The sequence below is a fragment of the Natator depressus genome, chromosome 15, assembly GCF_965152275.1.
Source record: "Natator depressus isolate rNatDep1 chromosome 15, rNatDep2.hap1, whole genome shotgun sequence".
NCBI classification, from domain to species: domain Eukaryota; kingdom Metazoa; phylum Chordata; order Testudines; family Cheloniidae; genus Natator; species Natator depressus.
The window spans coordinates 1,245,407-1,267,151 of NC_134248.1; the positions used below are offsets into that span (position 1 = coordinate 1,245,407).

The 21,745-nt window shown below is 44.2% G+C and overlaps 1 protein-coding gene across 6 annotated transcripts in view; it reads left to right on the plus strand.

Annotated features, from left to right (window-relative positions):
* MTMR3 (myotubularin related protein 3) overlaps positions 1–21,745 on the plus strand; it is a 249,364-nt gene that overhangs the window by 160,791 nt on the left and 66,828 nt on the right. For all 6 annotated transcript variants that reach the window (XM_074973297.1, XM_074973296.1, XM_074973300.1 and 3 more), the window contains 2 exons: positions 934–1,016; positions 3,953–4,119. In XM_074973297.1, the coding sequence (XP_074829398.1) occupies positions 934–1,016; positions 3,953–4,119 (250 nt within the window). The remainder of the gene's footprint in view (positions 1–933; positions 1,017–3,952; positions 4,120–21,745) is intronic.

Below are 21,745 nucleotides of genomic sequence, written 5' to 3' on the forward strand. Positions count from 1 at the left end.
CTTGTTGCTGGAGAAAAGGTGGGTTGGAAGGGAGTAGAACAGAAGAATGATTTTGAAAGAAAGAGGCAAGAAATAGTGTAGAGTTGGTCTTGTAGACTGAGGAAGGAGGAGTAATAATGAGTGGTCATGGTCTGGAGGGTGGGAAGAGGAGACAGTTAGCAATGTAAGGGGCATAGGGCATTCAGTGAGGAAGGGTTGTCTATGTAAGATTAGGTTTGGAAGGAGAGTCGTGAAGGAAGGGATGAACAGGTACAGAGATGGACAAATTCTCTGAAAAGGGGAAATCACCTGGATTGTAAACACTCTTTTGGCACCTAGACTGTAATCTCGTATTTGTTTGTAAAGTGCCATGCAGGTTCATGGTGTTTTACAAATAATTAATTATAAATAAGGGTATCTGGTCAAAAAGGGAAGACTTAGAAAAACTGCTCCAATTTAGAATGAAGCAGGGTTTTCACATCAAATATCCCCATCTCTTCATTTATTATATGCAACCTTCATGATAATCCTCCGACTTGCTAGCTAAAGTCAATGGGAGAATGATTGGAAGCATCCATAGGGTAGAGAAATGATATTCTCCCCATTCTACAGGTGGGGAGCTGAGTCACTGAGACTAAGTGACTTTCCCAAGGTCACACAGAAAGCCTGTAGCAGGGCAGGGAGACTCCTGAGCCCCAGACTAGCACCCATGCCTTCATGTATACTCTCTATCCTTTAGTCTTCGCCATGATATAACCTGTGGTCTCAGCTAAGAAACAATAGAGTAAGGAACTGTCTTACATACAGCAATACACTGCATCAGAACTATTGATTTAGTTAAATTTATAGCTCTCTTTCTCCACAAAGCCCTCTAATAAGCTGCTATGGGACATGCTCAGAAACTGCAGTGTCAGTGTGTTTTGGAATAAGGTCATTTAATCTTTTTAATTACAGGTTCCATTACAGCTTATAGAAAGTGTTGAATGCCGAGATATATTTCAACTTCACTTGACTTGCAAAGACTGCAAAGTTATCAGGTATGTACAAACTACTTTGCAGGTGGAAGGGTTGCTTCATTTGGGAAAGTATGAAATCTAAGCAAGGTAACCTTGCACTTCTTCAAATTACGGATGGCTGCAACATTTTAGGGGATACGTTTCCCCCTCTTTTGTGCACATGCTTTCTTCAAAAGATTCATTCTGTGTACTGTAGCTGAACACTTTAGGAAGGAGGGTCTGCTCTCTTATAGTACAATATATTTGTTAGAAATCTTTACTACTCTGGAAATTGATCAGCCAAGTAGCTTTGGTTGTAGAGATGTTCTAGCCCTATGGAGCAATCCATTTTTAAAGATTATTTTGAAATTAATGTCTGTTTCATGTAGTTTTTCCCCGTGTAACAATGGTCTTACCAAGATACAAAACTAGACACAAATCAATGAATTGTACAACTTCTTAGACAAAAACGTTAGATCCCAAACTGGCTATTTGGGACTCGAATCTGCCGCACCTTTGTGCTGCTGTTCAGGGATGAGGGAAGGAGTAAGGACGGCTCCCCTCATGTGGGCCATGTGAGAGTTAGTCAGAGTTGCACTTCCAGCACTTGTGGGAGATATGGGGGAGAACTGGGAAGAGAGGGTATAGGGATGAGGCAGATCCATGGCTAGAAACTAGTGATGGGGTGATTTTATATGAATGTGTCTACAGAGTGCAGAACTCCAGGACTCAGAATCTACAAAGTCAAGACCTTAATTCATTCAGGGGACACAACTGCTGTATTTAACCATCAGTACACCTGGGGTATTATCTGGATGGCATTCATATGAAATTGGTACTAATCACCCCACCACTAGTTTCATTTAAACATTTAATTACAAATGAAAAGACTTTCCCCATGAAAAATATAGTTTGCATGTTTTAAACCTAAGAGTAAATTTTATTTATGTACTCTGGGGCCACCTGTTTATAACTGTAAACTCCTTAATACTTTTGTACAAATTTGGGCAAATCCTTATTTCACTGTGCTTGTTCTGAGTCTTATTCCATAGTGGACAGGTACCAATTTGGAAATGCTAAGCTGCTGTTGTAATTATGGAATATTATTTCGCAAACTAGTGGCTCTTGTGGTCAGGGTACTCTAATTTGTCTTCCATTACTGTTTCTTTCCTGCTGTAATGTGAAAACAAAGCTTGAATGAAAGAAGTATTGTTTATACTTGCCCTCTGGCAAATTATTAGTAAGAAAGTTTAGTATTTGAGGGAGGGGGAGAGAGAGGTGTACGACTACAGACACTGGGACTAGTCCACCTTGGTTTGAAATAAGTGCATTGTTTAAAGGGAATGCAGTATTTACTCTGTATCTTATCAGAAATGTGTTTTTGTTTGTAGGGATACATATTAATGTATTACAATTTGTTATAGATTTCTGTTTTGACTCCCTTTTGAGGTCCTGATTCAGCAAGATACTTTTAAACACATTCAGGAGTCCTGTGGCAACTTTAAAGACTAGCAGACTTACTTAGGCCTAAGCTTTTGTGGGTGAAAAACCCACTTTTTTTTTTAAACCCATGAAAGTTTATGCCCAAATAAATCTGGTAGTCTAAGGTGCCACCAGATTCCTCATTGTTTTTGTGTATACAAACTAACACAGCTACCCCTCAGATACTTAAACACATTCTTTACTTTGAGTAGGCTCATTGAAGTCAATGGGACTACTCATGAGTTTAGACATGTGCATAAGTCCCTTTATGAATTAGAGCCTGAGCAACTAGGACAAGATAATAATGGTTTATTTAATAATCCCAAAATTATGCTCTTTATACATAGGGCCCTACCAAATTCACAGCCATGAAAAACAAGTCACAGACCATGAAATCTGGTCTTTGAGTGCTTTTACCCTGTAGTATACAGATTTCACGGGGGAGACCAACATCTCTCAAATTGGGGGTCCTGACCCAAAAGGGAGTTGTAGGGGGTTCACAAGGTTATTTTTGGGGGGTTGCGGTATTGCCACCCTTACTTCTGCACTGCCTTCAGGGCTGGGTGGCCAGAGAGTGGCAGCTGTTGGCTGGGTACCCAGCTCTGAAGGCAGTGCCCCACCAGCAGCAACGCAGAAGTAAGGGTGGCAATACCCTACCATGCCACCCTTACTTCTGTGTTGCTGCCTTGAGAGCTGGGCATCCAGAGAGTGGCAGCTGCTGACTGAGGGCCCAGCTTTGCAGGCAGCAGCGCAGAAGGAAGAGTGTCAGTACTGTACCATGCCATGCTTAGTTCTGCGCTGCTGCTGGCGGTGGTTCTGCTTTCAGAGCTGGGCTCCTGGCCAGCAGCCGCTGCTCTCCAGCTGCGCAGCTCTGAAGGCAGCACCACCAGCAGCGCAGAAGAAAGGGTAGCCATACCACAACCCCCTCTACAATAATCTTGAAGCTCCCACACACACACACACACACACACAGTATTCCTTTTTGGGTCAGGACCCCTACAATTATAACACTGAAATTTCAGATTTAAATAGCTGAAATTGTGAAATTTACTATTTTTAAAATTCTATGGCCATGAAATTGACCAAAATGGACCATGAATTTGGTAGGACTATTTATACATATGGTTTAATTTGACTTCATGTTTGATATATCTTTCAGTATGATGTCAGCAAGAATCACAGACCATTTTCTTTTAAAAACCTGTATTTACAAATGAATTTTTCCCTGGTTATTGTCCCTGTGGAAGTTCAGAGAGCCAAAACATAGGCACATACAAAAGAAATAAGGTTATGGGGGAAGGACAACTCCCTAGGATAATTACGTTACTATCTGAATAATTATGTTTACTATCCATTAAAGTTTACACAACAGCATCTGAAATAGAAAGAACAGTTCATTCTCATCTCTGGTTTGCACCAAAGTTAATCACTCATTGCATTTTATGACCAGATCTCTGCATGAAAAATTAATAAATGTATGTTTGGTTCTGGGACAGGTGTCAGTTCTCTACCTTTGAGCAATGTCAAGAGTGGCTTAAGCGACTGAACAATGCCATTCGCCCTCCTTCGAAGATAGAGGACCTTTTTTCATTTGCATACCATGCTTGGTGTATGGAGGTGTATGCCAGCGAAAAAGAACAGCATGGGGATTTGTGCCGGCCAGGTATGCAGAAACACTTTGCGTATCTCAAGAGATACTTTGGCCTTTAGATGCCTATCTTCTGCCCTTTTATCTTGTGATTCCTGGAATACAGAATTTGTGAACTTCCAAAGAAGTGTATTGACAAAGTGTGAATTCTGTGCTAATGTTACCCTTTACTTGAATACCCAGTTTAAACAACTTCACATGAACAGTTTAACTGAAGTATTGTATTAACTTTGAGCATAAGCTTTCGTGGGCTAAAACCCACTTCATCAGATGCATACAATGGAAAATACAGTAGGAAGATCTATTACACACACACACAGAAAAAAAATATGGGTGTTACCATACCAACTCTAACGAGACTCATCAATTGAGGTGGGCTGTTATCAGCAGGGACTCTGCCATATACATTGGCCATACCGGACAATCTTTACGCAAAAGAATAAATGGACACAAATCAGGCATCAAGAATTGTAACATTCAAAAACTAGTCGGAGAACACTTCAACCTCCCTGGTCACTCAATTTCAGACCTGGAAGTTGCAATTCTCCAACAAAAAAACCTTCAAAAACCAGACTCCAATGAGAAACTGCAGAATTGGAATTAATTTGCAAACTGGACAGTTAAATTAGGCTTGAATAAAGACTGGGAGTGGATGGGTCATTACACATAGTAAAACCATTTCCCCATGCTATTTTTCCCCTACTGTTACTCACATCTTTTTGTGAACTGTTTGAAATGGACCATCCTGATTATGACTACAAAAGGTTTTTTTTCCCCTCCTGCTGATAATAGCCCACGAAAGCTTATGCTCAGATACATTTGTTAGTCTAAGGTGCCACAAGTACTCCTCGTTTTTTGCTGATACAGACTAACACTGCTACCACTCTGAAACCTGTATTAACTTTGTGCTCTTATAAAGTGACCCTTCACCAGTCCAACATTGGTATCATGTGTCAGACTTCTATGTGTGCAAACTCTTAACATCTGTGCTCACCAAGGCTTTAAAGATCAGGGGTGGGGAGGAGGTGCTGTGTATGAGTTAACCAAGCAGAGTTGGTGTATGAGAGTTGTGAAGGATCCTTTTGCCCCTTGAAATCCAGGTTTGAATCCTCACTCATGTCCCAATTAGAATTGAGTTTAATTTCATTCTGGTTCCCATTTGTACCCCCTAAAAACTTCAATTTAACACAGTTAAATGTAAATGGCGATTTCTGCTCAATTGTGGTCCAGGATATTGCCAGTCAAGTTTAATATAAATTGCCACTGTCATGTGGAGAAAAAATGGGAGAGAGTTATGCAGGCTTTCTTCAGCCAGCACTTGATTTTCATGAATGCTGCACTCACCTATAGGTTAAAATAGAGAAATAGCTAAACAAAAGAAAAAACAGACCTCTTTCTTCTAAGCTGAATATTCCAGAGTAGAAACAGTGGTTCGAGTAGTGGCCCTATGGGTTCTCCACTGTAGGTGTGCTTGCGTCCCTGCACTGCAGATCAGAGAACTTCCCTAGCAGTGTCCATTAGGCCCATGCATGCATGTCTCCCCTCCTGCCCTGCCTTGGGGCTAGTCAGTACACTCCAGCTAACCCCCTCAATTCATTCTCATCTGCCCCTGGCTAGAGATGGAGCTATTCACAGTTCATTAGGACCATTACTTTTGATTTGCATCACTATAGTTAGACTCCTAGTTCTTAGGCTGTGTCTATGCTGCCACTTTCAGTGCTAAAAGTTTGTCGTTCAGGGGTGTGAAAAGACACCCCCCCCCCCCCAGCAACAAAAGTTTTAGTGCTGAAAAGTGCCAGTATAGACAGCACTTTATCTTGGTGATAAAGTTACCACTGCTCATTTGGGGTGGGTTTTATTTAATCGCCGGGAGAGCTCTGCCTTGGCAATAAAGTGATGTGGGCAGTGTAGACAGCCTTAGTTGTAGTCCCCCCCTTATCTTTACTCCCTTGAAGAAGGGGGGAAAAAAAACAAAACAAAAACGCCAAATAGACTTCTCCTGATTCCTCCCCCATTGGGACACGCCCTCTAATGGGGTATGCCTGGTTCACTGGGCTTCAAGAAGTGCCTCTTGAAGAGGTGATCCCTGTTGCAGACAAGCAGTCAAGAGTGCACTCACTGTTTTGGGGGAAGACCACATTCAACAGAAGTGCGCTTTCTGCCAGAAACTTGGGCCCTGGTCTCATAAGGGCAGCGACCTCAGACAGAAGATTAGCTTAATGGAGGCAGCTCTCCGACTCTCATGACCTGCACCATGAGTCACCTGACAGACATGAGTCTTCCCACCCAGCCCTCAACATCTAAAGGCTGTGTGTCAAAGAAACAAGCTGCTGACCCCTCTCACAAATGGTCAAAAACAGAGCTGGAAGTCCTCACAGTGTGTCCCAAGACAGCTGTAAGTGCTCTCTGAAATGCTAGGTATCCTCAGTACCATCGGCACTGAGACCATCTCAGGCTGGAACCCATGGCTCATGAAAGTCCTCAGTGGCAGGTACTGTTGACAAACCCATGGACCCAATGAGCGTGTGTACATCAAGTCAATGGCACCAAGGGACAAGGACAGGAGAAAGCACTCCTCTAAAAAGTGGGGCTGTCAAGCAATTTAAAAAACTGTGATTAATTGGGCAATTAAAAAAAATTGCCCTGTTAACAGAATACAATTTAAATTTTTTGATGTTTTCTACATTTTCAAATATATTGATTTAAATTACAATACAAAGTGTACAGTGCTCACTTTATATTTATTTTTGATTAAACATTTGCACTGTAAATAGTATATTTCAATTCACCTAATAAAGCACTGTAGTGCAATCTCTTTATCATTAAAGTTGAACTTACAAATGTAGAATTATGTACAAAAACCCTGCATTCAAAAACAAAACAATGTAAAACCTTAGAGCCTACAAGTCCAATCAGTCCTACTTCTTGTTCAGGCAATCGCTCAAACAAGTTTGTTTACATTTGCAGAAGATAATGCTTCCCGCTTCTTGTTTACAATGTCACCTGAAAGTGAGAACAGGTGTTTGCATGGTACTGTTGTAGCTGGTGTCACATGCCAGATGTGCTAAAGATTCATATGTCCCTTGATGCTTCAACCACCATTCTGGAGGATATGCGTCCATGCTGATGACCAGGTTCTGCTTGATAAAAATCCAAAGCAGGGCAGACCGGCACATGTTCATTTTCATCATCTGAGTCAACTGTCACCAGCAGAAGGTTGATTTTCTTTTTTGGTGGTTTGAGTTCTGTATTTCTGCATCAGAGTGTTGCTCTTTTAAGACTTCTGAAAGGATGCTCCACACCTCATCCCTCTCAGATTTTGGAAGGCACTTCAGATTCTTAAATCTTGGGTCGAGTGCTGTAGTTATCTTTTACATTTTGTCAAATTTGCAGTGAAAGTGTTCTTAAAATGAAAAACGTGTGCTGGGTCATCATCCGAGACTGCTACAATATGAAATATATGGCAGAATGAGGGTAAAACAGAGCAGGAGACATACAATTCTCCCCCAACGAGTTCAGTCACAAAATTAATGCTTTAAAAAAAAAAGACGCATCAGCATGGAAGCATGTCCTCTGGAACGATGGCTGAGGCATGAAGAAGTATATGAATCTTTAGTGCATTGGCATGTAAATATCTTGCGACACCAGTTACAGTGCCATGAGAATGCCTGTTCTCACTTTCTGGTGACATTTAATTAAGTGGGCAGCATTATCTCCCGTAAGTGTAAACAAACTTGTTTCTCTTAACGATTTGCTGAAGTAGGACTGAGTGGACTTGTAGACTCTAAAGTTTTACGTGGTTTTGTTTTTGAGTGCAGTTATGTAACAAAAAAACCTTACATTTTGTAAGTTGCACTTTCATGGTAAAGAGATTGCACTAGAGTGCTCGTATGAGGTAAATTGAAAAATACTATCTCTTGTTTTTTACAGTGTAAATGTTTGTAGTCAAAAATGACGTGAGCACTGTACACATTGTTGTAACTGAAATAAATATATTTGAAAACAGAAAAGCCATCCAAAATATGTAATTTCAATTGGTATTCTATAGTTTACCAGTGCAGTTAATTTAATTGCAATTAATTCACACGATTAACTCAAATAGACAGCCCTACTAAAATAGAGTGTACACACAATCCTACATTGGTACTGTCAAAGCCTCATTCAGCACCAGAGTAACTGGTCTGGGCAAGATTTCCTCTGTCTCCTTCCCGCCCCACCCTGGTACCACCAATGGCACCAAGTCAGTGCTGCTGGAATTCAAACACTAGGGACCTCCATGTATCGGACACAGTCTCCTCTTCTCAGTGTCTGAACTTCCACACCAAGTCTTTGACGGGCATAGAAGTCTTCCCTGCTGCCCTGTCATGCTCCTCTACTCTAGTGAGTGCTCAGATACTGAATCTAATGAGGTGGCATCACAGTACTCCAAATATTAACAGCACCTCGAGCATAACCTCAGATGACCCTACTGCCACCACCTTGGTACAGCCATCCTTGGGTGCCACTCCAGTAGCCATACTGGGAGCATTGGGCTGCATATTGCCACCATGGTTCTTGAGTTTCTTGCACCACCTGAGAACCCTTAAGGCACACCCTTTGGCTGCAGCTTCCAGAGCTTTGGAACCTCTGGAAGAAATCATGGAGGAACACAAGGGTGCTGCTGAAGAAGTGACCCCAAGGACCATATCCTCCTCCTCCTCCCTGGATGAGGCCATCATGCCTCCTCCACCATCTCTGAAGGATGACTTTTGCCTCTTGCAGGACCAAATACCACTAGGGGAAGTCAAGGACACACATCATTGTCTCCTTGACATCCTCCATTCATCCTCCTCAGATATCTCCCTATCCATTAACAAGGCCATTCTGGACCTGCCAAGAATCATCTAGCAGACCCCAGCATTGGTGGTACCTACTTGCAAATGGGTGGACAAAAGATATTATGTCCCAGCACGGGAGATAGTTCCTCTTCTCCCACCTTCACTCAACTCCATTGTGGTGAATGCTGTTAATTCCCATGGCTGTCAATACTCAATGAGGTCCACTCCTTGTGATAGGGACTGGAAGTGTTTGGACCTTTTTGGAAAGAAGGTGTACGCCTCAGCCATGCTTCAGTTTCAAATCACCAACTACCAGGCCCTGATGGTGAAATAAGATTATGTAAATTATTCTAAACTGATTTTCCAGAGCAGCTGCCTGAGTTACATCGCAACCAATTTAAGGCCATTATTCAGGAGGGACAGTTAATAGCAAAAACAATGCTACAATCTGCCATCGATGCAGCCAACACAAGAGCCAGGTCCATCTCAATGGCGGTGGTGATGCAACGTGTGTCATGGCTCCATCCCTTGGGCTTCCCAAAGGAGGTACAGTGAACCGTCAAAGACCTTCCCTTTGAAGACGCTAAACTCTTTGCAGAAAATATTGGTGCCTCTCTTCACACCCTGAAGGATTCTTGAGCCACTCTTCATTTGCTGGGCATCTGCACACTAGGACAAAAGAGGAAGTTTAGTCCACAGCCCCAGCACAAACCACACATCTCCCAATATCCAGTTCAATGTAGTACAAGCTGCAGAGGAAAAATACATTGTCAAGGTTTCAGAGTAGCAGCCGTGTTAGTCTGTATTCGCAAAAAGAAAAAAAGGAGGACTTGTGGCACCTTAGAGACTAAGCAATTTGAGCATAAGCTTTCGTGAGCTACAGCTCATTTCGATGTAGCTCACGAAAGCTTATGCTCAGATAAATTGGTTAGTCTAAGGTGCCACAAGTACTCTATTTTCAAGGTGTAAACCATCTGGCCTGCAACATTCCTTGTCCCAGGTGTCTACGTCCAATTACCAATTTTGATGTGTTGGTCAAGTCATCAGTGGACTCCCCCTCCCATTGCTGCACCAACCACTGCTATCCACCATTTGGCCACCGGTTGGCAGTGTTCTGCAGCACCTGGGAACACATAACATTGCAAACGGTCTCTAGGATCCATCATTCCAATGTGTACTCTATCCATTTTACTTCCCTGCCCCCTCCACAACACCCTTCTCTGTATCTCTTTAGGGACCCTTCTCACAAGAGTTTACTATGACAAGAGGTAGATTGTCTTATCCAATTAGGAGCCATAGAACCAGTACCTCAACATCTACAGGGAAAGAGGTTCTACTCTTACTATTTCCTAAACCTCAGAGCTCTCAACAAGTTTGTCAAAGCTCAAAAATTCAAGATGGTCACTCTAACAATGATTATTCCAGTATTGGAACAGGTTTTCAGCCCTTGGCCTTCAGGATGCCTACTTTCATATTTCAATTCTACTGACTCAGATGATTTCTAAGATTCACTCTAGGATAAGACCATTACCAGTACAGGATACTCCCTTTGGACTATTATTGGCCCCAAGAGTATTTTCCGTTATTCCCTCAGCATTGGCTGCACTCTTATGCTCCCAGGGGACCATGATTTACCCTCCTCAGAGCCTGATCTCTTCAAGAGACTCACTGAGTCACCAAAGCTGCAATGCACTTGTTTACAGACCTGGGCTTACAGATCAATGCCCAGAAATCAATCCTCATTCCAGTGCAACACCTGGAATTCATAGGGGCTGACTTCGAGTCATTACAGGTCAGAGCTCTCCTTATCTCAGATTTCTCTCCCTGGCCACACCCATAGAGACTGTTCAAAATAGCCTGCAAATATTAGCCAGAGACCGCCTCCAACTCTTGGGGCATATGGCAGCAGGCACAGGAGTAATACCACATGCCAGGCTTCACATGTTATGCCTTGAGATGTGGTTCAGCTGGGTTTACAGACCAAACAGGAGCAGACTAGACCAGAGTTCCCCAAACTATGGGGTGTGCCCCCCTAGAGGGGAAGCAGAGGAATGATTGGGGTGTGTATGTGAGCACCACCTAGCTCCTGCCCTATCCCCCAGCTCTGCTCTGGCCTGGTTCCCAGCCCTGGGCCTGGCTCCATCCCAAGCCTTGGCCCTGGCTGCAGCTCCACACCCAGCTGCAGGCCTGTTTGCAGTTCTGCTCCTGGCCCCAAACCCACCCCCTGTAGCAGCCCCTGCACCCCTGTCCACCCCAGCCCAGCCCCACTCGGGGGTGGATGGGCACAGACAGGAGTAAGCAGGGGCTTGACCCTGAAAAGTTTGGGGGCCACTGGACTAGACAAACCCCTGTCACTATCCATCAGGGTCAAACTACTTGGGCTGGTGGAAAGACCCAGCAAATGTTTGCAAAGGGGTTCCCTTTTCACAAAGCCCTGCATTATTGCTTTCCACCCCTGCTGAATTGCTCATGGGGTGAGGTGCACATCTAAACAACCTCATGACACAAGGCAAGTGGTCACCCACAGAGAGATCTCCCTGAGCTAAGGGTGGTCAGGAATGTCTGTGCCCACTTCCTCCCACTGATCAGAGGACTGCACACGAGAGTCCCAATGGACAGTCTAGCCTGTATATACACACACGACAAATTGACAAGGAGGAGCCAGGTTGCCCTCGCTCTGTGCAGAGGCAGAGAGACTATGGAACTGGTGTATTGCCCACAATGTCACATTGTCAGCAGCTTACCTCCCAGGCACACAAAACTCAATAGCAGACCATCTTAGTCGCAGATTCCCACACAACCACAAGTGTGAGACCCAGTAGCACTTTACGATCTATTCAGGTGGTGGGGGATGCCAACCACAGATCTGTTTGCCACTTACCTGAACAAGAGATGTCCTATCCCTGCTGTGAAGCAGTAGTGTGGACAACACTCCGTGGGTGATGCTCTCCTCCTGTCCTGAGATGGGGATCTTCTCTACGACTTTCCTGCCTACTGTCGAAAGGCCTGCTGAAAACAGACGGAGAACATGTCATATTGATTGCTCCCACTTGGCGGAGACAGACCTGGTACTCTTACCTGTCACAGCTTGCCACATGCCCACCAGTCTGTCTCCCAGTCACTCCATACCTCCTCTTGCAGAACAGGGGACATCCCAGGTTGGAATGTACCCTGTCAAAGAAAACTATAGGTTGGTTCGACATGATTTGTTTTTGACAAATCCATGCTGACTTACCTATCACCTTATTGTCTTTGAGGTGTCTGCAAATTGATTGCTTAATTATTTTCTCCATGATCTTTCCAGGTATTGAAGTTCCCTAGTAGTTCTGTTTCCCCAGCAAGCATGGGTGCAGTCTACCGTTAATTTATTCCTTGATTAACTTTTACTGGTCAAACGCCTTCTCTGAAAGCATAAGCTATTGGGGGGAGAAAAAATCCACTGGATCCTATTAATTCTCATTTTATCCTTTGTGACAATTTTTCCTTCCCCTGCAGTTCACTTATTACTGGTGAGAGTTGTTTTTGTACTTTAAGTGTTGAATTTAGCTAGAGTGGATTAGTGGCAGACACACAGAGTTGGGGGTGTAATGGAGGAAATTGCTTCAGTACTTTATATTTTATCTCTTTTTATGGAGGTGCCCCAATGGTGTAATAAGTGCAAGAATGCTAAATTGTGCTACTATGTATCCAAATAGCATAAAACAGAATAGAAAAGTAGAATTCTAAAACATCATGCATGGAGCATTAGAATAGATTATGGCTCAAGATGAACTATAAAAATCTGAAGGGCACAGACCCATTAAATACTGGTCTTAATCTTCCCAGTCACAGGAAATAGTGTCTCAGTTGAGACCCAGGCGTCTCAGAAAGAGGATCCTCCCATTCTTCTTCGAGAGATGTCCCTGTGGGTTCTCTACTCCAGGTGTTGGTGTGTCCCTGCCCCTTTTCTCTGAGATTGACAGCAGTACTCATACCGGTCATGCATGCGCAGAGACTGCCCCATGCACCGAGTGTGCCTTAATAGTATGCTTACATGACCGGTCTCCTCAGTTCCTTCTCTACCATCCCTGGCCTGAGACGGAGCTCAGCAGACTCCTTAGAGACCTCTCCCTTTGTTCAAATATCTTCCTTGTTAGTTAGGGAGAGAAAGATAGGAGAAGTGGTATCTAATTACTACTGGGAAAACAAAAAACCCCCAAAACCCACTTCTTGTTCCTGTCAGTGGCAGCCGCTTCTGACATGCCTGGCTCCCCAGGGTTTAAGCACTGCTCTACCTGCAATGATGCCATCCCTCCCTCAGATGGCCATTCAAAATGTATAAAATGTTTAGGGGAATGCCACATCCCCCAGAAATGTGCCCACTTCAGCAAGCTAAAATCCAGGACACGTAAGGACAGGGAGCGGAGACTAAAACTGCTCTTCCTCCAGAAGTCCTTAGGAGGAGTTTCAGACCCAGGCACCGACTCCACTGCATGTCGCTGCCCCCCCGCCTCAAAGAAAGAAAAGAAACCCTCAAAAAAGGCACCCTCTCACCCGCAAAAGGTACTTCAGCAGAGAAGACTTTCCTGGGCAGGTCTACAACCTCCCTCCTGGTGCTTCCCCAGCTGAGCACTTTTGACGCTCCAGGCTCCTCTGGCGCCACACGAAACCCGCCTGTGGCTGGAGCACAAAGCTCCGGTGCAGAGGCTTCCGGTTGCCTGCCTCTCACGGCACCATTTGGCACCACGATGGAAGCAGTTCCGACACATGTTGACATGCTTGACCCCCTGCAGGCTATTCTTGCTCTCCCAGAACTGTCATCCTCTGAGCTGGCCAGCAGTGAAACAAGGTTCAGGACACAGGTGCAGAGAAGCCTTTCTTCACAAGAAGTTCCTCTTGCATAGCCCTCACTTCAGAGGGGCTGCAGCACTGCAATTCATGGAGTCACAGGACCTGCTGGTGTCACCTATCTTGCAGTCACCCGTGCTTAACACTTCTCTCCAAATGCTCAGTCAGGGTCCTGACAACCTTCCTCCAACGTTGAGGAATCTGGACTGTAGGGAGAATTTTCACCCTATCAAATCTCCTGTCGTCAGACACCAACCAATAGAGGTCATAGAAAAGTTACCTCATCCTACTCTTTGGCTCCTGCCCTGTGGTGTGTAAACCCCTGGATGGCACAACCCATGCCCTTCCCACCACAGTGGCAATATTGGGCTCCATGGGCACCTTATCCTTGAGACCACACACTATGCCACCACAGCCAGGCGTGACACCTGTCTGGTACTGCCAGTTGACTAATCTGCCACTGGCTTAAGACACCAGGCAGCACTGTCACAACTGCAGGATCAATCATGACCTGCCTCCAACCCAGTAGTTACACCTGATGAGGCATTACTTCCTCTCCCCCCCCCCCCCCCCAAGATCTTTGGATGACTTCTCAAACTTTCGAGATCTTTTTAAAAGACTTGCCAATGAGTTAAGAATTAACCTGGAGGAGGTTCCTGAACAGCAGCATGAGCTAACGGACATCTTGCAGCCCTCTTCTTCTAGGACTGCATTACCGATCAACGCAGCCCTTTTGGAAACTGCTAAGGCCATCTGGCAACCTCCCGCTGCAAGCCTACCTACCTGTAAGCGAGCAGATCGGAAGTACTTCATCCCTTCCAAGGGCTCTGAATTCATTTTCACTCATCCAGCGCCAAACTCGCTGGTAGTAGATGCAGTCAACCAAAAGACCAAACACCAGTTTCCCTGCTCCACTCCGTCCGACAAGGACAGTAAGCGATTAGATCTGCTCGGATGCAAGGTATACGCATCCTCCACGTTACAATTTCACATTGCTAATTATACAGCTGTTCTGGCAAAATATGACCACAAAAATTACAATAAATTCATGGACTTTATTGATGACATTCCGGAAGAAAAGAAAAATAATTTACAGCCCTAGTTTCCGAGGGACAAATCATCTCCCGTACCACTCTTCAAGCGACCCTCGATGCAGCCAATACTGCAGCAATATCCACTGCTACAGCAGTAGTGATGCCCTGAGGTTCATGGCTCTCCTGCTCTTCCTTTCCTTGAGAGGTCCAGAGTACCATTGAAGATCTTCCCTTCGATGGCGACAAACTCTTTGCCTCCATGACGAACTTCATTCAGTGAGGGACTCAAGGGCAACTCTCCAGTCCCTAGGAATTCAAACCCCTATGACCAGAAGACAATATAGATCTCAACCTTACCAGCGTCCACGCTACCCCACATACACCCAGCAATTCTATAGATCACATGAGCAATGGCAACAGCAATGCCAGAGACCCAGTCACCAGCGCCGCCGTCCCAACTCATTGGCAGCGTCTCAATGCCCTCTGACTAAAGCAAATTTGAAGCCTTCGTTGAGGGTGTAGAAAACAACGTTCCCACTTCAGCACTTACACTGCCTGCCCCTATTTTTGGACACCGCCTACGACCATTCTTCCATCAATGGCAGAACATTACCACCGACAAGTGGGTTATAGAGGTAGTCACAATTGTCTATTCCATCCCTTTCCTATCCTTGCCTCCTACCCCCCCCCCCCCATCCCTCTTCAGGGACCCCTCTCACAAGCAACTGTTCCTCCAAGAAGTACAAGTGGAAGTCGTGCCCGAACAACACAGAGGGAAGGGTTTCTATTCCCATTATTTCTGAACAGAAAAGAAATCTGCGGGATGGCGACCGATCCTAAACTTCAGGTGGCTCAACAGTTTTATCTAGAAGCAAGAGTTCAAAATGGTGACCCTCACTACCATAATCCCGGCGCTGGAGCAGAGCGATTGGTTTTCGGCCCTCGACCTACAGGACGCCTATTTTCATGTGACTGTACATCCAGCCCAGAGATGTTTCCTTCGTTTTACCCTTGGCTTGACACTTTCAATACAGGGTCCTACCCTTTGGCCTATCCACCGCCCCCCTTGTTTTTTCAAGCTCCTAGCTGTAGTAACCACCTACCTCAGGAAACAAGGGGTCATGATACTTCCTTATTTCGACGATTGTCTCCTCAAAGCCTCAACGCTCGATGAAGCTCTTTGATTCACAAAGCTCACCATTGCTTACTTTGTCCCTCGGCCTACAAATAAATAAAAACAAATCCAGCTTCTCCTACCCAGCACCTGGCGTTCATAGGCGCACACCTCAATTCCTGGACGGGAATAGCATCTCTCCCACCCAACTGTTCCAACACCATAAAACTCCTGGCCACGAAACTTCGCAACAGTCCTCAGGTCACTGCTCAAGACTGTCTACAACTCTTAGGTCACATGGCCTCATGCACTTTTATGGTCAAAAATGCATGACTATACATGAGGTGCTTCCAAGCTTGGTTGGCCACGGTTTACAGACCAAATGTACATGCTCTAAACAAGCCTCTAGCCATACCTTTCAGAGTCAAAGACTCTCTCCTGTGGTGGACCATTCCCTTCAACCTCTGCTCAGGAGTCCCTTTTCTCCAGGATGCGCCATCCCTCATAATGACTACCAGTGCATCCCTTACAGGGTGGGGTGCACACACGTCCCACCACATAGCCCAGAGGCTATGGTCTTCAACCGAAGCCTCCCTACGCATAAATGTCCTAGAGCTTCAAGCCATACGCAATGCTTGCTGTCACTTCCTCCCATTGATTTGGAGCCAACATGTTCGGATAATGACAGATAACATCGCCTGCATGTTCTATGTAAATAGAGAGGGAGGAGCTTGCTTTCACTCGATTAGCACAGAAGCTATGAAGCTCTGGAATTGGTGCCTTGGGAACAACATCTGGATATCAGCCACCTATCTACCTGGGGCCCTGAATACCACCATGGACAAATTAAGTGGATGCTTTCCCTGGAATCACGAATGGGAGATAAACAAGACGATCTGCAACATATTCTGCATTTGGGGCTATCCAACCCTAGTCCTCTTTGCAACTGCAAAGAGCAAGAAATGTCCTGACTTTTGCTCCAGAGTGGGACTGGGCAAACATTCATGATCTCATGGGATCAGGACTTACAGTATGCATTCCCTCTCCCCTGCCCCCCCGATACCAGTTCTCCACAGAGTTCAGACAAAGATACAAACAGATTGTGCCACAGCAATTCAGATCGCCCCGTCATGGCCCAAACAACCATGGTTTCTGTTCCTCACCAAAATGTCAATTCACCCACCGATTTTGTTGCCCCTCACTCCGAACCTCCTATCTCAGCAACATGGCCGATTTCTTCATCCCAGCCTGTCCATGCTTCACCTCAAAGCTTGGTTCCTACATGGTTCTCCCAAAACAAACTAGCATGCTCTGAGCATATTCAAAGAGTACTCGTATATAGCAGAACACAATCTACTTGCATCACCCATCTCTGAAAGTGGAAGTGATTCACACAATGGTGCTCAACCAAACAAATTCCTCCTACTCCTGCACCTCTTCCGTTCATACTTGACTACCTATTAGGCCTTAAACAATTTGGCCTCTCTTTCAGCTCCATCAAAGTCCACTTAGCTGCTATTACAACTTGTCATGACAAGATTGATGATACCTCTGTTTTGCTCATCCAATCACCAAGTGTTTTCTCAAAAGGGCTCCAATCACTATATCTGGACATTAAACCTCCTACCCCTCCATGGGACCTTCACTTAGTATTAATCTGCTTAACTCAACAAACATTTGAGCCCCTAGCCACTTTCTCCCTCTTACACCTCTCTATGAAAACAGCATTCTTAGTGGCAATCACCTCTGCCAGATGCGCAGGAGAAATAGAAGCTCTCATGGCAGACCACCGTACACACTGTTTTTTAATGACAAGGTTACCCTCCAACTACACCCCAAATTTCTTCCAAAGGTGCATTCGTCATTCCACGTCAATGAGCTGATACACCTACCAACCTTCTCTCCTAAACCACATGCAAACTCTTTTGAATCCACAATGCATACATTAGATGTATGCAGAGCTTTGTCCTATTTGGATAGGACCAGGCCCTTTAGGAACTCTTCCAGACTGTCTCCATTGCGGAGTGATCCAAAGGGACACCTATTTCTCCCCAGAGACTTTCCAACTGGATCTGAATGTATCCGACTGTGCTATCAGATAAAGAAGGTTGCTCCTCCAGCTGACATCAGAACTCATTCCACTAGATCCGTAGCTAACTCCGTGGCTTTTCTACACAAAGTTCCTCTGGCTGACATCTGTAAAGTGGCCGCTTGGACTTCTGAACACACATTTGTTAAGCATTATGCCCTTACTCAAGACCCTCTCTGATACACGATTGGGCAGAGCTGTATTATCTACTGCATTCCTACCGGATTCAAAGTCCCTACCTCCTTGAGATCTACTCCAGGTGACTTAAAAGCAGTGTAAGAAGGGGAGGAGGTTATTCACCTGTGCGGTAACTGTCGTTCGAGATGATTGGCCCTGTGGGTGCTCCATCCTCCTCCTCTACTTTGGATTTGGGGTAGCCTCTGTGTAGAGAAGGAACTCCATTAATTACTATGATGTTTTCTTCTCACTCCATCTCTCACAGAGATCTTGGGACACAGGCCAGTCCTTGCTTACAGACAGCCCCCCAGCCTGAAGGAAATACACACCAGCAACCACACACCACACAACAGAACCACTAACCCAGGAACCTATCCTTGCAACAAAGCCCGTTGCCAACTGTGCTCACATATCTATTCAGGGGACACCATCACAGGGCCTAATCACATCAGCCACACTATCAGAGGCTCGTTCACCTGCACATCTACCAATGTGATATATGCCATCATGTGCCAGCAATGCCCCTCTGCCATGTACGTTGGACAAACTGGACAGTCTCTACGTAAAAGAATAAATGGACACAAATCAGACATCACAAATTATAACATTCAAAAACCAGTCGGAGAACACTTCAATCTCTTTGGTCACTCAATTACAGACCTAAAAGTTGCAATTCTTCAACAAAAAACTTCAAAAACAGACTCCAGTGAGAGACTGCTGAATTGGAATTAATTTGCAAACTGGATACAATTAACTTAGGCTTGAATAGAGACTGGGAGTGGATGGGTCATTACACAAAGTAAAATTATTTCCCCCTGTTTATTTCCCCCACTGTTCCTCAGACATTCTTGTCAACTGCTGGAAATGGCCCACCTTGATTATCACTACAAAAGGTCCCCCCCTACCCCCCGCTCTCCTGCTGGTAATAGCTCACCTTACCTGATCACTTATTACATTGTGTATGGTAACGCCCATTGTTTCATGTTCTCTATGTATATAAATCTCCCCACTGTATTTTCCACTGAATGCATCCGATGAAGTGAGCTGTAGCTCACAAAAGCTTATGTTCAAATAAATTTGTTAGTCTAAGGTGCCACAAGTACTCCTTTTCTTTTTACAGGTAGGAAAACAGTTGTAGGCTCACTAAGAAGAGTATCTGCACTAGCAGGAAAGGTTTTGATACTGTACAAACTGATGCAATAGAAGAAAGTTGTTCTTTCCCCACAAGAAAAGTTTTTAGGCTAGATGGCTTCATTCATATTTTCTGTTGGCAACAGCTTGGCTATATATTCTCCACAGGGAGCAATGTTTTATGTAAGTGGTGACTGAAATATTGCTCGCTCTGTGAAGCGTCACCAGATCATAACTACAGACTTTGTCAGTTAAGGAAGCTGAGTAGTTCATATGAAACATAAAAGCATATTGAAACCAGGAAAATTATATGGAAATCTTTGGATTTGAAAACTCTCAGGCTGGCAATACATAAGAATGATCTGAATCAGTATAGCCAATGGTCCATCTAGCCCACTATCCTGTCTTCCAACAGTGGTCAATACTAGGTGCTTCAGAGGGAGTGAACAGAACAGGTAATCATCAAGTGATCCATCCCGTCACCCATTCCCAGCTTCTGGAAAACTATGGCTAGGAACAATTCAGAGCATGGTTTTACATCCCTGCCCATCCTGGCTAATAGCCATTGATGGACCTATCCTCCATGAGCTTATCTAGTTCTTTTTTGAACCCTGTTACAGTCTTTGCCTTCACAACATCCTCTGGCAAAGAGTTCCAGAGATTGACTGTGTGTTGTGTGAAGAAATGCTTCCTGTTTGTTTTAACCTGCTGCCTATTAATTTCATTTGGTGACCCCTAGTTCTTGTGTTATGAGAAGGAGTAAATAACACTTCCTTATTTATTCTCCACACCAGTCATGATTTTTTAGACCTCAATCATATCCCCCCCACTTAGTCATCTCTTTTCCAAGATGAGAAGTCCCAGCCTTATTAATCTCTCCTCATATGGAAGCCGTTCCATACCCGTGGTCATTTTTGTTGCCCTTTTCTGTACCTTTTCCAATATATCTTTTTTGAAATGGGATGACCACATCTGCATGCAGTATTCAAAATGTGGGTGTATCATGGATTTATATAGCAGCAATATGATATTTTCGGTCTCATTATCTATCCCTTTCTTAATGATTCCAAACAGCCTGTTTGCTTTTTTGACTGCCTCTGCACATTGAGTAGATGTTTTCAGAGAACTTTCCACAGTGACTCCAAGATCTCTTTCTTGAGTGTTAACAGCTAATCTAGACCCCATTGTTTTATATGTACAGCTGGGATTATGTTTTCCAGTGTGAATTACTTCGCATTTATCAACATTGAATGTCATCTGCCATTTTGTTGCCCAGTCACAGAGTTTAGTGAGATCCTTTTGTATCTCTTTGCAATCTGCTTGGGACTTAATTATCTTTAGTTTTATATCATCTGCAAGTTGTGCCACCTCAGTATTTACCCCTTTTTCCAGATAATTTATGAATGTTGAATAGGACTGGTCCCAGAACAGACCCCTGGGGAACACCACTATTTACCTCTCTCCATTTTGAGAGAGGACCATTAATACCTTCCCTTTGTTTCCTATCTTTTAACCAGTTACCAATCCATGAGAGCACCTTCCCTCTTATCCCATTGTAGCTTACTTTGCTTAAGAGCCTTTGGTGAGGGACCTTGTCAAAGGCTTTCTGAAAATCTAAGTACACTATATCTACTGGATCCCCTTGCTTGGGCTGAAAAGAATTCTAGTAGATTGGTGAGGCATGATTTCCGTTTACAAAAAACATGTTGATTCTTCCCCAACAAATCATGTTCATCTAGGTGTCTAATAATTCTGTTTTTACTATAGTTTTAACCAGTTTGCCCAGTACTGAAGTCAGGCTTACCGGCCTATAATTGCCGGAATTGCCTGGGGAGCCCTTTTTAAAAATTGGCATCACATTAGCTATCCTCCAGTCATCTGGTACAGAAGCTGATTTAAATGATAGGTTACAGACTACACTTAGTAGTCCTGCAATTTCATATTTGAGTTCCTTCAGAACTCTTGGTGAATACTGTCTGGTCCTGGTGACTTATTACTGTTTAGTTTATCAATTTGTTCCAAAAGCTCCTTTAATGACACCTCAATTTGTGAGAGTTCCTCAGATTCGTCACCTAAAAAGACTGGCTCAGGTTTGGGAAATCTCCCTCACATCCTCAGCCGTGAAGACCAATGCAAAGAATTCATTAAGTTTCTGTGCAATGGCTATATCTTCCGTGAATGCTCCTTTAGCATCTCGATCATCCAGTGGCCCCACTGGTTGTTTAGCAGGCTTTCTGCTTCCGATTTACTTAGTTTTATTGTTACTTTTTGAATCTTTGGCTAGCTGAATTATATTTTTACACTTCATTTGCCAGAGTGAATTCATTTTATGCTCCTTCCAATGTTCCTCAGTAGGATTTAACTTCCACTTTTTAAAGGATGCCTTTTTGCCTCACTGCTTCTTTTACTTTTTTGTTTAGCCATGGTGGTACTTTTTCGGTCCTCTTACTAT